General features: G+C 43.0%; 2 protein-coding genes across 2 annotated transcripts in view; both read left to right on the forward strand.

Annotated features, from left to right (window-relative positions):
• The window catches only part of PTBP3 (polypyrimidine tract binding protein 3), a 49,021-nt gene extending 41,916 nt beyond the window's left edge, over positions 1–7,105 (forward strand). The window contains exon 15 of the mRNA XM_079959915.1: positions 1,356–7,105. Coding sequence (XP_079816041.1) covers positions 1,356–1,488 — 133 coding nt within the window. The 3' untranslated portion in view covers positions 1,489–7,105. The remainder of the gene's footprint in view (positions 1–1,355) is intronic.
• Positions 7,106–17,686: 10,581 nt separating this feature from the next.
• The window catches only part of SUSD1 (sushi domain containing 1), a 38,591-nt gene continuing 38,306 nt past the window's right edge, over positions 17,687–17,971 (forward strand). Inside the window, exon 1 of the mRNA XM_079959354.1 lies at positions 17,687–17,858. Coding sequence (XP_079815480.1) covers positions 17,747–17,858 — 112 coding nt within the window. The 5' untranslated portion in view covers positions 17,687–17,746. The remainder of the gene's footprint in view (positions 17,859–17,971) is intronic.

Consider the following 17,971-nt stretch of genomic DNA (forward strand, 5'->3'; position numbering starts at 1 on the left):
ACCACTTAAATAGGTCCTTTCTCTTACACATAATTTCCTGTAAAGAAAGCTGCAGAAGCTGAGAAGCTATAGCTGGAAGTCTTTGGTTCAGCATAATCTTGCACTAAGCAAGGCTTTGGAAAACTGATGTGTGGAAGGAAGGGAGACTTAACCAGCTAGCGGCTGAGCTTCTTGGTGTTCATATCTTGAGATGAAGGCCAAATAAAAGACCATACATGAAATGCCTACAGATTGTACCATATCATACTGTGTGTTTGGAATTGTCTTGTGGTTCTGTTTCACTGATTATCTGTCAGAGATCAAGCTGAGGAGTGCTGCTCTGATGAGGAATGGTGGGAACATCCCCCTCCCCCTGCTCCTGACCAGGATCCTGAAGCTGCCCAGGAGCAGTATAGATTTGGAACAGTGGTTTGCAGAGGGGCATAGTTCTGAAGACAAAAGTTGGAATGAACTGGGGTGTGAACAGCAAAGTGAAGAAGAACTGGAAGAGAGAGAGCTAACAGACTCTCTCTTGCTGGATAGTATTCAGCATATCAGTCCAAGGTCAGGCATGGAGCAGGCATGTCCAACAGGTCGATTGTGATCTACCAGTCGATCACGAGATGTCCATGGTTGATCCTGGTCGATCACATGATCATTAGTGATCGCCCCGCCCACCAAAAAAGAAGCTTAACAGGTTTGCCTGCCCTAAAAAAAAGAAGAAGCAGCTCAAAAACTTTGGCTCCCCCCCCCCCCAAAAGCACAACTTTGCCTGGCAATGACCATGGGTAGATCACAGCCAGTATTTTTATACTGTGAATACAGTCATACCTCATGTTACGTTTGCTTCAGGTTGAGCGTTTTCAGGTTGCGTCCCACAGTGACCCGGAAGTACCGGAAAGGGCAAAATGGCGTCACGCACATGCGCAGAAGCGGCGAATTGCAGCACGCACAGACGGGGGTTGCGTTCCTTTCAGGTTGCAAACAGGCCTCTGGAACGGATCCTGTTCGCAACCAGAAGTACCACTGTAGATCGCATTTTCTTGGGAGTTGGACGTGCCTGATAAGGTGGCTATACAAAAAGCATGGTGGCTGCGAGATCACTTTGCAAGATGGAAGTAACTAGGAGGGAAGTGGGTGGAATCCTTAATTGGGAACACCTTTATTCCGAGAATGAATGCTTTGTTCTTTTGCTGTGATCATTAAAAGACTCTTTAAATGGTAAGGGACTCTTCGCTTTGTCCTGCTTATCTACGGCCAAAGGGGAGGAGGAAGCTGGGTCCCCGGAGCCTGACATTATCCTGACACTTAGATTTTGGGAAGTGAAGAAGTCTTTAAGATGTGGTTGGGATTGACACTTTCCTTTTCACTTTTAGAAAAGACCGCAAAATGGCTCTCATCCAGTTGGGCTCTGTGGAAGAAGCAATTCAGGCTCTTATTGAGCTTCATAATCATGACCTTGGAGAGAACCACCACCTCAGAGTTTCCTTCTCCAAATCTACAATCTGACACTTCTGTGACCTTTTGCTTTTTAAGACTCTACCCACAACTACCAGTAAAATTCAGACAAGAGACTGGAGTAGCCAAAACCAACGCTGCGTCCATAAACCATTAAACTTGTGTGGCTCATGTGTATTACTTTACACAGTAAATGAATCAAGGGATGATTTTTCATATCTTCTTCTGTTTAAATGGCTAACAGTCCTCCATGAAATTTACTTCTGTAGTATTTAATAACGCAACATTTTCAGTAGAAGCCCCTCTTTTGTTTTTAATTATTTCAGAGGCATATTTTTTTGGTTTTTATTCCAAAACAATGTTACACAACATTTCTGTGTCCCGTTAAACTATCTTAACAAAATAATGTTTTCAAATAGATCTAGTGGATTATTTTAAGCACATAGAGTGTTCTGTGGGGGATTTATTTGACCCCTTAGCTAATAATTTTAATCAGTACCTGTTGAACATATTGGAGGAAAGGCAGTGCCTTCTTTTTCCATGGAGCAAAGTAAATTTTTTCAAATAAATTGTGTAAGTGGCACAGGTAAATTATTTTAATGTGATCATAGTGAATTTTTAAACCTGGTATTGAATCATGGTGTAAGAGACCACTAACTTTTATTACTATGAAATGCTGTGTAATAAGATTTTGGAGAAAATGAAAGAAGAAATATGTCCTGATTTCAAGTTTTGTACATTTCTTTCAGAAAAAAAAAAAATGTTTACACTCATAAGGAAAAAAATTCAGGTCTGTCATATGGTTTGACAAATTTTTAGAAAGGTTATTTTTGGTAAGGTCTTGTTTAAAAATATAAAATTAAACCTCAAGGGTTTTTTGTACCACTATAATCTCTAATACTTAAATCAGAATTACTGTGTATTTACTTAATTTCTTACGTGCCTTATTATGTGCTTATAATGATACAATAGTTAGAGTTTTATCTGAAGTATCTTTAAACTGTATTGTGGCTTGGTGAGATTTTTTTTTCCTTTGTCCTAGTTTTTAAACGCTTGGTGATTTAAAAAAAATGTTTTAATAAGTAATAGTCAAATCAGATTTTTGGTGCTTTGGTACAGGGGTGGTGGTGGGGGACTAAAGATAACTCAATGCACATCCTTATAGGCCTCACAATATTTTGGAGGTTGCAGTTGAGTGACACCACTGTTGGGTTTTAAAGAATGTTCTCCAGTTTCTGCATGATATCTAACCTGTAGAGCCATTGGCTCTTTGAGAATATTTTGCCTCAGGATTCCTTTTCACCCAACAGTACTTGCTTGCTGTACTAAATGTGGACTGGCTTTCCTCCATAAATATCACAACTTCAATACTGAATGTTCACTCCTCTTTGGAGAGCAAGATGAGATGCAATCTTAACTATTTTGTGTGAAATCTAGGCATACACAAATTATTTCTATGATTGTAATACAATGTTTTTAGAGGTGTCTCAAGATGTTACGTCTACTGAAATTTTTCATTGTTTTGTAAGGTATTCCTCTCAAGTATAAGGGTTATTAATCCTTAAATTGTGTTGAAAATGGACACAGAGACTTAAGAAGTGAAATGGAGTGTAATGATTTGTAGCTCTCATTCTGCTTTTGGATTTTTTTAGCAAGTCAAATTGCTCTGTGAAGACTGGCTGTTGGTCAGCAAAAAGAATTCCATAGCTTTAGATCTAGTTTGAAAGCTTCTTTTAAAATGGTAACTTGGTAACTTATCTTTGAGATGTCAGCTTCTTGATAACATCACTGTAGGATGAAAGGATAGTCAGTGAGACATTTTTGCAACCTTATTTAGCTATATTTGTGTCAGCTGGCTGATAAATCACCTTTGGACATTAAATGAATGTGTTCATTTTGTCACCCGATAAGAGTGTGTGTAACGCTAGACTAACGTCCAGTAATAACTGATCCCATATTCAAAGTCCACCACTGCTTTGCAGCTGTTTGAAAATAGCATTTTAAAACACCTAGAATACCAATATCCTCTTTTGTTTTAGCAATGCAGTTTAATTGGTCCCAAATTCCAGCCTAAATGGTTCTTCTTCATTCCATGGAACCATGACTTGAAGTAAGCATGTTCAAGATGACAGCCCATTTAGGTGTGTAAATTAAATAGCTTTTTGGATTTATATCCCCAATCAATATGGCTCCTCTTTAGAATAATTTGCTAAGTTACCTTTTAATCTTGGTCACCATGTGTTTAATGCTGCTACAAAGGGGACGTTATTGCAGTTGATGAATGTACCTGAAGTAGGGGAAAAACAAGTTCTGAGAATGAGCATTAGCATGTATAATATCAAGGGTGGGGAGTGTGTGTGTGTGTGTGTGTGTGTGTGTGTGCGCACACATGTGTGCTGTGTGAAGTTTCCTATATGTATGCTAATACACATTACAAGCATTTAATTTATTGACTTAACTAATCTAAAAACAAAACGTACCTTCATAATGCTTAACAGAGAAGTAAATGGTTAATCCTAACATGAAAGACAGCTTCACTTAGTCCCTAGAAAATGCCCTTTCTAGCCAACGTGTCGTTGTAAGTAGTCATTTTTCGACTACTTTTGAGTTGTAGGGCGTACAGTTTATATGCTGGCAAACTTTTTTTTTTAAATTTTATTTTGGATATACTCAACATATTCTGTGTGGTCTTGTCATAATTATGTTATATTCTGTATTGATCATCTTGGTTGTAGTGCATGTGTGTTGGGTGGTTGATTTCCTTTTTGAAATTGTTTCTCCATGAGGTGCAAATACGAGAAATGGCAGTACAGTACACACTTTGTTTGCATTTAAAACAGTAATTCCATTTGCAGCAATAGCTAAGCTTGATGTCCCCCCTCCCCATCAAAGCAAAAGAAACTTAGTCCCACAAAGGCGGCACTTTCTCACTTTCTGACCCCTTTATTCTTTTGTTGCAGAACGCTAGCATCTGTTCTGTCACCATTTAGCAGATCTACAGTGAATGTCCTGCAAGATTAAGGTGTTCAAGAGGATGCTGTTAGCATCCCTTTGTGAAAAAATATTTGACAAGAAGTTTCGTGCAGAGGAACTTACTTTTCCAGACTTTGCTAGCATTCCTATTATCAACTGAATTTTCTCTCGCCCTAAAGCGGTTGTGATTTTAAGCTGCGAGTGGCCCTTGCTTTCAAAGTGAATTCTGTTTGTGTCACCTGCGTGCCAGACATTTCTGTCACCTGTAGAGTATTGGATATGTGTTTAGGGCTTTGGCCAATGAAGTCTTTGAAGAGTGCTGGCTTTTAATAACATTTAAACATTTTTGCTCAATATGCAACCTCAGCAAAGGTTCCCTTTTAGCATTTTGGGCAAAGGAAATATTTTTCTCAATTGGAAGATTTGCAGTTTCGTTCATTGTAAGAAAGAAATGCTAACAAATCAAATTAAGGGATATGTAACACCACAGGAGCCAATGTGGTTTATAAAATAAACCAGCCTAAATCTCCTTGGTGTTGAGAGGCCAGATTTAAAAATGGTATTTTAAGTTACTTAACTGATTAGTCACCTACAGTTGCCTATGATTCTTACTTCTAGAGGCTAAGCCATTATAGCTTTCACAACCGAAAGAAAAACTGCTGCTAGCTTTTGGATATAAACTGGAAAGGAAAACTGGCTCAGGAAAGCCAGAGTGCATAGTTACAAGGCTTCATGTCTTGCAGTCTTTGCTTTTTAGCCCCACAATAATCTGGGGAGAGGAGCTTTTAATACTCTAATGAATTTTTTTATTGCACCATTGAATCAACTAAGCCCATCCAGACACTTTTTGCAAGTTACAGAACTTCAAAGATACGTTCATTTTAAGCCTTGCCCCCAAACTTGGTTGCCTTTCGTGTCTCCCACCAGTTGCACGGTTACTGTGCTTGGAGAATTTATTGAGGGCTCGTCGTGCCTATATCTATCTCCGAATGTAGCCTTGAGTTGTCCACGTGACACCTCTTTTTCCCAGACAGAGAGATTGTGCAGTGGAATCTTGTTGCTGTAAAATAAAGCAGAGCGTGTGAATTTTACAGTGAACGAGCCTATCTAACTGCTACACTTTTTACTATGACCAAGAGAGAGACAGCTGGATATGGGCTTTTTTTCTGGGAATGACAAACCTGAGATGTGCTCTTTCAGTCTTCATCCTGTTATATATAATATGTACTGCTATTTTCAAAGGAGAGGGGCTGAGTAGTTTACTGTATTAAAGCCATTTTTATTTGCCTTGACTTTTTTTGTGGACTGGTAACTCTGAACAAAACTGTCAGATTTAAAACAGTTGTGCTGAAAACTGTTCAGGTCGCACAGAGATTTTCTTGAAGCAAACTAACTCCTAATTGTCTTTGCAATTATCTGTCTGTGGTATATGAGACTGTTCTTAATTTTTAAATCAAATCTTAACAATTAGGAATTATTTGAAGAAATTTAAAACTTCGAAGATTTAATTTCAGGGTTTTTACGAAGAAGAAAACAATATGGGACCAAAGTTTATGTGCCTTCAGTAGTCTTGTGTAATTTTTTTGCTATCTCTTTCAGTCTTTAGAATAAATACTATTGTTTTCAAGAAAATGTGTATTTATATAGTAAAAAAAAACACACCAAATGACCCATGAACTATCCATATGTGCAGTCAATTGCTAACTTTCATTTGGGTTTAGTATCCCTTTGCTTTATACCATTATAACATGAATCAGGCTGCACCACACAGGAATTCATGTTCAACTCTAGGCATGTGGCTCGTGGTTGTCACAGTAGCTTGCAACTGGGACATTATTAAATATTGAGGATCCTTGTATCCAGAAATCCTCAGTTATAAATGAAGAGTGCATGCTTTGGTAGAATTTTCAATTCTTGGATCTATGTGCAGTATTAGGAATGATAGTGAAAAGTCTAACCAGCGATGTACTTAGATTCATCTCTCTTTGACGATGTTTTTTGCTGTTTTCCAAATTCATTCTCCTGTTCCTGAAAACAACTCATCCCAGTCTCACAATACAGTTGCTGACCAAGCAAATTGTTGTATCAGATTTGTCACCTCATTGCAATGACCAAAGATTGTCTGCTCTGGTTTTACTGAGACATCTTGCCAGTTCTCTCTCTTTCTCAAGCGATTTTTTCCCCTGAAAGACTCGGTGTAAAGTGGCCTTTTATATGAATGTTACTGGTGAATGGACTACTTAATGGGAAATTAGATTTTTTTAAAAAAGAAAAAGAGAAAAGCAAACCAAATGTAATGGCATAAGGCAAGAGGCTGATGGAAAGAGAGTGCTGTGTTAAGAGAAAGAACGGTGCGCAGTTACAAGAGTCAAAACATTCCCTTTTCATGTCTTCACAAATCCCTTTTTAAGTTTGTAAAAATATTCATCTAACACAAGAAAATGCTGTAAATATTTATAACAACATTTTTTACCTGTCAAAAAAAAAAAAAAGGTTTTTGGGAACAAGTATAAAATGGTTTTTATATTTTAAAAAAAACATCAATTATCTTGTATATTTTGATAAGCAACAGTACCAGCTTTCATTTGTTAAGCAGCTTGTGGCAATTGGAGGGGGGAAAGGATTTCATGTTGTTGAGATGACTTGATGTTATAAATGCAAAGAAGTTGAAATATTAAAGAAACCTATTTTCTAACTGCGTAGTGCATGGTTAATTTGAACTTCTGTACACTGCCGGATGCTCCATTCCTTTTTAAGTTTTGTGTATTTGATTATTACTTGAGTATCTATACTTAACTCTTTTTCTAACAACTCTAGTTGTAGCATGCCTCTTAATAAATGTCATGACATCTGTACTCTCAAATTTTTCTGCGTTCTTGTCTATTACTTTGGGTTCCCCCCTCCCCTCTAATTGTAAAGCTAATGTCTGTCTCTCTTTTGTGTTCCTTTCTTCTATTGGCCATCTGCACTTGCTCTCTCCAGATTGTGTTTAAAGTCTGTGACAAGCTACATTTTCACAGAGCATCCTTATGTTTTAAGTAACATCACATAATTTCAAAGAAACAAGAAGAGGCTGACTCTTGTTTCTCATGCACGGGCAAAACAAGTCTTTCAACAGTGCTATCCAACAAAGGCATTATGTAAGCAGAATGACTTCCACTTGGGCAATCACTTCTTCCCCTTCCCCCTCATATACCCCCCATCTGCTCTGGAAGTTTAAGGGGAACCCTTGGAGCATATTTGTGTGTGTGTGCATGCAGGACACATGGGAAGGGGAAATTCTACTTCAGGAGCTGAAGTCATTTGTGCTTACTTTATTGGCTATAACCCAATACGAACAACTGAGCAGCTTCAATATTTTACAGAAGTCAATTTTCCAACATTTTATGCTGAGCCACTCGCCATGACTCTTTAAAGCAGGGGTCAGCAAACTTTTTCAGCAGGGGGTTGGTCCACTGTCCCTCAGACCTTTGGGGGGGGGCAGACTATATTTTGAAAAAAATAATAATGAACGAATTCCTATGCCCCACAAAAAACCCAGAGATGCATTTTAAATAAAAGGACACGTTCATATAAAAACACACTGATTCCCGGATTGTCCAAATTTAGAAGGCGATTGGGCCGGATCCGGCCCCTGGGCCTTAGTTTGCCTACCCATGCTTTAAAGTTGAGCCTTGTTGAGATGCTTAAGAAATTGCACTACCTTATTTGTGCCTCTTATTTAATCTAAACATTTATTTAATAGATTTTTTTATTTAAAAAAACTACATACTCCCACCTTTCTAAGATGCATGAATTACATGTTAGCTCACATCATGTAAAACTGCAAATAAAAATATCACCAAACTCAGCGGGAAGAAGCACGACACATCACAAATAGTTTTCCACTGTCAATAACCCTGCCTTGTAAAAACTTTGTTCTGGCAACCTTTTGTCAAACACTCAAAAGATGGAGCCATCTTTGCCTCCTGAGGTATGGCCTTCAGATTATAATACTGGTACAACCACCAGGAAGGCTGTATTTCTTGTCCCAAGCAACTGTACTTTTCCACAGCTGGCAGGATACCAAAAAGGGCATTCCTGCAAGATATGAATAAGTGGGCAAGTTGATATAGGAGGCAATACCCTGTACCTGAGCCAGGTAGGGCTTTACAATGTACAAAAACACTTCAAATTATTCCCGGAAAGAAACTGGTAATTGGTGCAGGCATTGCAGGGCAGGTGTTCTGTGAGCCCATGGGGTAATCGGCTGCTAACATCACTGGAAAGTACATTGCACGAATCCAGTCTAGATGGGGATAGAGCATCTTTTGTTCTAGTTGAGCCAGTCCTCGGGAACGGGCACAACTATCACACCAGCCTGAACAATGCAAAGACACATCTGGCCACTGGCACCCCTAGGAATTCTCCAATTCTTCAGAGGCACTGCCACCCCACCCAAAGCAAGTTGAATCCCTAGTCCATCTTCCTGATTATGGGAAACTTCTGTCTTGTCTGGTTAATAATAATAATAATATATTTGTACCCCGCCCATCTGGCTGGGCTTCGCCAGCCACTCTGGGCGGCTTCCAACAAAATACGGTAATGCATCAAACATTAAGAGCTTCCCTAAACAGGGCTGCCTTCAGATGTCTTCTAAAAGTCTGGTAGTTGACATCTGGTGGGAGGGAGTTCCACAGGGCAGGTACGACTACCGAGAAGGCCCTCTGCCTGGTTCCCTGTAACTTGGCTTCTCGCAGTGAGGGAACAGCCAGAAGGCCCTCAGCTCTGGACCTCAGTGTCCGGATAGAACGATGGGGGTGGAGATGCTCCTTCAGATATACTGTACCTGCAAGGAAGTGGAAGCATCATCCCTGCTTCTCTTTGCCCTGCTCCTGGATTGCCGCCACCGAAGATGCTTCCTTCCGGAAGAAGGCACCTCGGGCATCAGCAAGTCATCCCCTGCAGGAGAGGCAAGCTCTGGAGGCATCTGTAAAGGCACCCTTTCAGGATATCTGCAACTTCTCTGGCAGTGGATGAAAGAAGAAACAGAGCTGTGTGTTGTCATATTGTTGACCTAAAAGCATCATAGGTGAGAACCTTAAACCCCGAGGGACACAGAACGCCAATTGCCCTGTGTCTAACTAGGTTCGCCTCAGCATCACCACCTGAAAATGATCCTTGAGAAACCAAGCTACCTTAAGAACCAAGGGAAACCAAGGGCTGCTTGCTAACTATTGTCTAGCAACAGTTTGAAATCACTATACTGTAGTAGACCCATGACTTAATGTGCCATAACTTGGGCGCATTCAGCTTTGCACACTTGGGAGGGTTATAAAGGGGGAGGGCATCTTGGGGTGGGGACTAAGGCAATCCCACATGCCGTTGCACCCAGTGTGTTTTGACTATATGCAGTTTTGGCTTTGTGCACTTTCCCCAGAACGTAACCTCCACAGTCTCTATATATTCATTTGTACCCCACACCAGGCCTTTTAGATGAGGGAGTTACTGGAGTGGCTTGGGATTAGTTGGAAGTTGCAGATTCTCTTCCTGATACTCTTGAATGTAAGGCGATTCTATGCCACTCTGCTTTTAAAGCTCATGGGGCCCTGTAACAGAATGTTGCAGCGAGAAGTGCTGTCGGGGTTTCATTCTTTCTTCCCCCTTCCACCTGCCATTATTCTATGCCCTGTGAGAATGCTCAGTAATCATTGGCTTGTTTGAGGTGGATGAAGATTCTCCATTTCAGGAGTTTGGGTTGCTGTGGAGAGTGCTGTATTCTATCCCCACTACATTAAAACATTGTATTTCTCCACTGATGTATATGGGCAGCTCATTGTGCTGTGCCTGGGTACATTTTAAAATAGCTTCTCAGTGTGAAACATGATGTGCCCTAGTTTCTACACTTTTTGTTTCTGTGTGTCTTCTTCCTCCGCCCTCCTCTTTTCCTTCTCTAACCCACGTTTCTGTTTTTCTCCCCGTAACAGTCAGCATTATATGTCAATTGAACACTCTCAGTCCTCATTGTTTTGGCAAACATCTCCCCCACCACACACTTCAGCTTTATTCACAGCCGTGTGAATTTTCCATTCGACTGTGCCTTCAACTGCTAGGCTGGGGCGCACTGGGGGAAAACATCAATAGGAAACAGTGGCTATGCCTCCTTCATTATCTCTGTTCTCAACATTTTCAAACCATGTCTTCTGCTTTATCTTCAAACTCTCCCACCCTACCTACAGCGATGAACATCTGAAGTTAGATGCTGTGGCCAGTGTACTGATAACCAGACATTTCATAAGATCATCAGACCAAAGGCCCATCTCGCTTTGCATTGTGTTCTCACAGTGGCCAGCCGGATGCCACAAGCAGCACATGAGTCGTCCTTGTGACTGACCCTTAGCAAGTGGTATTCGGGACCACAGAAGCATCATCTTCTTAACAGGATTGAGGGGGTGTCAGGATGCTGTCAGCAGCTCCTGGCTGGTGGCCCAGGAAAGTATTAATGGGCTGGGTGTCCATCAATATGCAGATGATACCCAGCTCTACCTCTCTTTCAAATCAGAACCAGTGAAGGCAGTGAAGGTCCTGTGTGAGTGTCTGAAGGCGGTTGGATGATGGATGGCGGATAACGGACTGAGGTTGAATCCTGACAAGACAGAAGTACTGTTCTTGGGGGACAGCAGGCAGGCAGGTGTGGAGGACTCCCTGGTCCTGAATGGGGTAACTGTGCCCCTGAAGGACCAGGTGTGCAGCCTGGGAGTCATTCTGGACTCATAGCTGTCCATGGAGGCACAGGTCAATTCTGTGTCCAGGGCAGCTGTTTACCAGTTCCATCTGGTATGCAGGCTGAGACCCTATCTGCCTGCGGACTGCCTTGCCAGGGTGGTGCATGCTCTGGTTATCTCCCGCTTGGACTACCAGCCACGGAGCTCAGTGGGTAACTTTGGATCAATGTTACAGATAGGTAGCCGTGTTGGTCTGCCATAGTCAAAACAAAAAAAAAAAATTCCTTCCAGTAGCACCTTAAAGACCAACTAAGTTAGTTCTTGGTATGAGCTTTCGTGTGCATGCACACTTCTTCAGATACAGTGTATCTGAAGAAGTGTGCATGCACACGAAAGCTCATACCAAGAACTAACTTAGTTGGTCTTTAAGGTGCTACTGGAAGGAATTTTTTTTTTTTTGTTTTGGATCAATGCGCAGGCTTGGTGAGGAAAAAACAAGAGTGGGGGGGGGGGAGAAATGTCAGGCACTTGTATTCTTGCTACAGCATGCCATTTCCAATGGCTGATCTCTTGCATTCTGCTGACAAAATGGAAGTTACAGTGAGGCCGGCTGTGAAAAAAACTAACTGCACTATGGCGCAAATGTAGTTGTGTTGGGTTCCTGGCTGTAGCTGCAGTGATTTAGTAACAGCATCCTGTTTTGAAAAGAAACCTGCATGTTAGGCAATGGTCATGTAGATGCTGCTTTAACTGCATAACTTGTGAGAAAGTCCTTTTGTAGTCAGCACAACAAGACATCTCTTAAGGCAGTAGTTTCCAGTTGTGTGCTCCAGGGCCCACTTTTGTGCTCTTAAGGAAAATTAAGTTGTGATATTGCATGCATCCACCACTCAGAGCAGCAACACCCCCTTTTGCACTAACAACCCACTTGCTGGCTCATATACAGGCAGTGGCAGCTGCAGATAAGAATGTGAGTACAGCTAGCCGACAAGTATGGGGGAGTCCCAGATGAATCAGTGTTGCCCAGAAAGCACATTCCTATTCCTGAGCTGGCCTAAGTGGACAAAAAAATGATGGTGGGATGACAGGAGGCAATAATAAACTGCAGGGTCCCCTCATTCCTAAGCAGTATGCATGCTAGAGTAAAACAAAATTTCTGCAGCAAAACAATCCCTAGTCTGGTGTGTGTGCGTGTGCGTGCACAAACGTGTGTGCATATGTGTATAGTGTATCAGGCCAATTTGTATATGTATCGTGACTTATTCTGATGTCAATGAGCTATGAAGTCCTGATCTATCACTGCTATTAATTCTCTTCCAGCTTTATTTCTGCCCTCTCTGCTTTTGCCATGCGCAAAAGATAAATGCAGGTGAAGCTCTCCCTTGTTAATGGACACAGGAGTCAAACTGACTTAAGTTGTCACATAGCCTCTCTTCCTTGCAGAGGGGAGGAGTTGTGAGGGGGACCCGTTTCCCGCGTTGGCAGGGGGCGTTTCGGCCCCTGCCCAGCTGTCCTGGTTGCCGCGCCATGCCCCCGGGTGGCCAACCAATCAGGTGGAGGCTTGGGGGCGGGGTTTCCCCACTCAAACACAGCCATGGCAGCGCTCCCCATCCATTGCACTGCTGGCTTTTGTCGGATCACCCACCCACCCTCCCTTTAGTTCAGTGCTTGATTCTTGACATTACTATGGACCTGCGGTTGGTCACCTTGGTTGGCCAAGGGGTCTGGTAGGAATTTTTACCTAACTGGCAAATTGGCACCGGCCACTTGGTTTTTCGCCTACCTCATAGCAAATCATCACAACTTTTGGTATTGGTGGTTAGGCATTGGGATATGTTTTTGTATTGGAGGGCAGGGTGTGGCCATCACCTACCCCTCCACTTTATGGGTATTCCGGTAAAGGAATCCGGCGGTCGTGGATCCTGTCCAACGCCCTTGCTGGTGGCTAGGGCCATGGCACGACCCCCGGTGACATCAGGGGGAGCTTTCAGTTGTATTTGCATCAACAGGCTCCTCCCACTGGTGGTTAACCCTTGATAGACTCACCCCTCTCTGAGGGGGTGGAGTCATGCTTTGTTGTTTTATCCAATGCCTAAGCCAATACCTCTCACATGCTGTAATCAATAAAGTTGTGGCCTTTTCTTAGCCCATTAACCTAATATAGCGTGTGCATGTGTCTTTCTTATCCTCAAGCGGGTGGCGGGTCCTCGAATCACAACTATTTTTAGTGGGTGTTTCCAAACATATCACCACCCTTAAGGGGCTTTGTCCAAGTTGCAGAAACCAGGTGGTGGATTCTGCCATGAGGCAGACCTCAGAAATATTCTTAAGTAAAGAAAAGGCTTTGATGAAAAACAGCACATAGGCCATACTTAAGAGGCCCACTCATTCTCACTATTACACTGCATGAACATAGACGTTGAAGCCTTCGTTTTAGCTAATAAAACACAAAGCAAGCATTCAGCAAATAAGAGCATACTTCTCTAGCACCATCATAACCTATGAGTGTGCATAAACACATAATTTATAGAAGTTAAAGAATATTATACAAATTATTGTCATCCGCACTTTGGGGATATGCTACCGCAGTGAAGTTTGTAACAAGACATACAATATATAAGCTGCAAATCTTTTTTCCTGCAATGTAGACAGACGGTCTATTGCAAAGAGGAAAGAAACATATTTTCTGTGTCTTTATGAATTTCTTTGCTCATACTCTACTTTTCAATCCATATGCAGTACTTGCTATCTTTTGGTAAGCTCATGAAGAGCCCTGCTTTTAACCTTCAGCCGTGTTTATCAGTCTAGGGAAAGGTATGTATTTGGGTTAAAAGGTTTTTAATACAAAAAAACCCCCTATGTTGTATGCTCTAGTTGCAAATGTGCCTTCTCATTCAGGTGGCAAATGTTTTCACTGCAGAGAAATCCACATCTCATAGAAGAGTATAGTCCCTTGAGGGGGTACTATAAATTATCTAAACATAAGGAGTATGTGCTGCATTCAATTAATATTTGAGGGGGACCATTTCCTTTCCCCACAAAGGTCACTATTATTCTACATCTGGATATGTACAAGGAATAAACAGCACATGCAATTGGACTGATGAAATGTAGGATGGAATTCAGCGCCACACTGTTACAAACACTGTGTCTGCATGAGTGCACCTGTGAAATATTATTTTATAACACCTATTTCATAAAATTTATACACCACTTTTTGGGGGGGAGGGGGGAACCCATCAAAAATATAAAAACAATAAAATCATGAAAAAAAAACCTCTGGTTACGTAAACTTTGGGATGCGTATGCGGCAAACCTAGAGGTATTTTACCAGGTTTCGCCGTGTGCGCAGAAGCGGTAGATTGCTTCTGCATGTCCTCAGGTTGCAGAAACCTCGGGATCTGACCAGACCTCCAAAACAGATCCCATCCACAACTGGAGGTACCAATGTATATTAACCTTCCCCTCTCTATACTTCTATAGTGGTAGCTGTGTTCACATGTGTTGGTTTTCTTGTTCTGTTTGTGTATTTTACGCTTTTGTGAGTGAGGAATCACAAGAAATATGAACTTAAGAGGCACTGCCAACACCATCAGACTTGAGTGATAGCATGTTTTCTTCGCAGTGAGTGTTATTACAAGAAAAACACTTAGGTGGCACAATAACCACTGAAGCGTTTTGATGAGAATTAGAGAACCCTGGTCTGGCCAGCTATTTTTCAGTCCCACTTTATTGCTTATGCTTGCCCTGTCATGTAATGGGAGAAACAGGAGGAATTGTTAATTAATCTGATTTGCAAATAGGCCAGAAGGACAGTATTTGCTCCCCATGCGAGGCACGAATAGGCAGCCCTCCATCAAATTCCATCAACTCTCATCTCAGCTGGTCAGCAGGCAACCAACAGAGCATATAAGAATAAATGCAAGTTGCATTTTGAATGGGTAATCCATATTCACTGAGCTTACTTCCAGGTTACTGAAGGGCAACTTTCATTATATATATATATAAAACCTGCTACCAAAGCCATAAAAGTCCTTCATATTTATTTGCTGTATTTGCTGTCTATATTTATGCTTGAAAGAATTGAAGAGTCTGTTGAAAGTATGCTGCATAAACTGCTGGCGTACTTCTAATGCAAGGCAGTTGAACCTTGTAATACTTCTCAGGACAAAAGAAAATACAGTAGCTTGATGGGAAAGTAAATTGTTTCTAACTTGCGACCTATTTTCTAACATCAAGCCCATTTTCACGACTGTCTCCGTTTTTCTTTTTGTAATATTATTTTTAATTGCTGATCACTTCTACAGGCCCCTACTTGTGATTCTGTGATCCTGAAAGGTTTTTGTGTTCCCCTGACCTTCCCAAAATTTGTTGTTTGATTTTGATAAAGTATTTGCTTATTTTCACTTTCACTGTGTATCATGCTGAAAACTGAATGATACAAATGATTTAAATTTGTGTAGAAAAGCTTAATGGGAAAGTCTTCTGGAGGGCAGCCATAAGAACTGCAGTTCTCGCCCTGCTAACTTTTGTAGTTTGATCACACTTGCTTTTACATGTCTGCCCCACAAAACAAGCAAGCCAGCCAGCCAACCAGCCAGCCAACCAACCAACCAACCAACAGTCTACTACACTGGTAGTAACTAATACTAGTCTACTACACTGGGAACTGATTGTGAAAATGGGAACTCAGTTATGCTTTGAAAGACTACAGCTGCAATCCTAACCCGCCTTTCTGGGGAATGCACCCCACCACTGAATTCATCCGGACTTACTTCTGAGCAGGCATGGTTAGAATTGCACAGTACAGCTCAGTAACATGTTGCAACAGACCTTTTGGTTTCCCTTTTTAAAATCCCATGTGCAGGGTAGCATATGACCAAGGAATCGACTGAAATGCTGTTGAAACAACTTCCAAAATGTGAGGTTCTTGCTTCCTGACCATGTTTCCCGCTACAAGCATTGCAAAACACACTGAAGTGTGTGACAAACTATAACACTGCGCAGCCCTTATGATCTCAAACATTGTAGCTTCCAAATAACTATCTCTGTCTATACTATTCTTATAATTTGGGCTCATCAGGTAGATAAGCAGATGTTCATTTACATGTGACATTTGTTTGCAACCCTGTAACATAAAGTTATTGGGATGGCGTACAAGAAAAAAGCCAAAAGGAAGCAAACAATTGATTTATAGCTATTTTGCTTCAAAGCTCACCCACTGCTGGTTTTAATTAGGTGAGAGAGGTGACACTGGAAAAGGCTTTGTTTTTAAACTCTGTGCTGTTATCCTGACCTAAATTATACTTGTTAGCTGTCCTGCTATGAAAAAATACAGGTATTTTTTGAAGATTGCGACTGGATTTTTCAGATGCTTTTTTCAGACTGTAACTACATATTCCATTTAGAAAATATGACTTTTCAGTTTGAACACGAAGAATAAGGGGATTTACAGAAACAAAGAATCACCATTTTGGCTGCTAGCTGAAAATAACCACCGTTTCGTAAAGACACAAATAATTCTTATCAGTACGGCCACTTGTGTGTTTCAAACAGAGACCGCAGCAAGGGTGGCATATGGAAAGAAGATAGGCAATATTCAAGGAATAATAGCTCAGGACTGAAACCCCAAATGTCGAAACAAAGCCAGAAACATAATTCAGAGTTGGGCTTAGTCATTATGACACGGGCTTAAAAGTTGTTGCTGTTACACCTGGCCAGCGGCGTAGCGTGGGTTGTCAGCACCCGGGGCAAGGCAAGTAATTTGCGCCCCTAACCCCTAACCTGCCGCCGCTGCCAGCTTCTTCTTGCTGCTGCCTGGGCTGGGGTATTTACGGTAAGGTAGCCACGGCAGCAGCGGCGGGTCCGTGTCAGGTGATCTGAGGCGAGTTGCCGCTGGCGCTGGCGCTGCCGCCCAAACGACACCGCTTGCCCGGAGGAGGAGGAGGGCAGAGAGGCGAGGAAAATGCAACATGGCCCAGCAGCTGCAGCAGCAGCGGCGGCGGCAGGGCTGTGAGGAGGGGCTGCCTGGGGTGCCCTCCGCGGCCCTGACGTGCGGGGACCGCGGCGAGCGCTGAGAGCCACTGCCTGCCGGACGCCTTCAGCCCGGACGCGCGCACAGCTCGTCGGTTCCGCGAGACATGGGGCTCTGCTACAGTCTGCGCCCGAGGCTCTTCGGTGACTCCGGAGGCGGCAAGCGTGCCCCCCCCCAGATGTTGCGCCCGGTGCGGCCAGTCCCCCCTGCACCCCCCACGCTACGCCACTGCACCTGGCCATGGGCGTTGCCAAGGGAAGGTGGGCAACTGCCCTCCCCCCAAATAAATAAAAATACATCGCAAACTGAGGTTCTGCGCCCCCACCAAAAAAACCCTGGCTGCTGCCCATGGCCTGGCACCTGGCCCTGCCCCTTCCTAGGGAATTTTGCTCGGGCACCCCAGGGAGTTGGCACCTATGGGTGGGTACTAAAACAGTAAGCGAAGCCGCCTTCGCGGGCAGGAACCGAGGCTTCGGGCAGGAGCCCTCCGCTCGCCGCCTGGCGGCCGAGGGGGCGTGGAGAACGAGCCCCAGGCGCCCTTCACCCTCCGGGCCTCAGAGCTGCGGGGAGACGCGGAAAGACGGACCTTGGAGGCGCCATGAGCCCGGCGGCGGAGACGCGACGGCAGCCCCCCCCTCCGCCTCCGTCGCTCCTGCTCCTTCTCCTCCTGCTGCTCCTCTCGTCCCCTTCAGGAGGAGAGGCGGACCCGGGTAAGCGTCGCCTCGGCCTCGCTAAAGGGAGAAATTAGCGCGCGTTTCGGATCTCTGCTGGAGCAAGAGGGCCTCTGGCCATGTGCAGAGGGGAGCGCGCGGAGGCGGAGCTG

This window comes from Podarcis cretensis (genome assembly GCF_951804945.1).
Source record: "Podarcis cretensis genome assembly, chromosome: 17".
Lineage (NCBI taxonomy): Eukaryota > Metazoa > Chordata > Lepidosauria > Squamata > Lacertidae > Podarcis > Podarcis cretensis.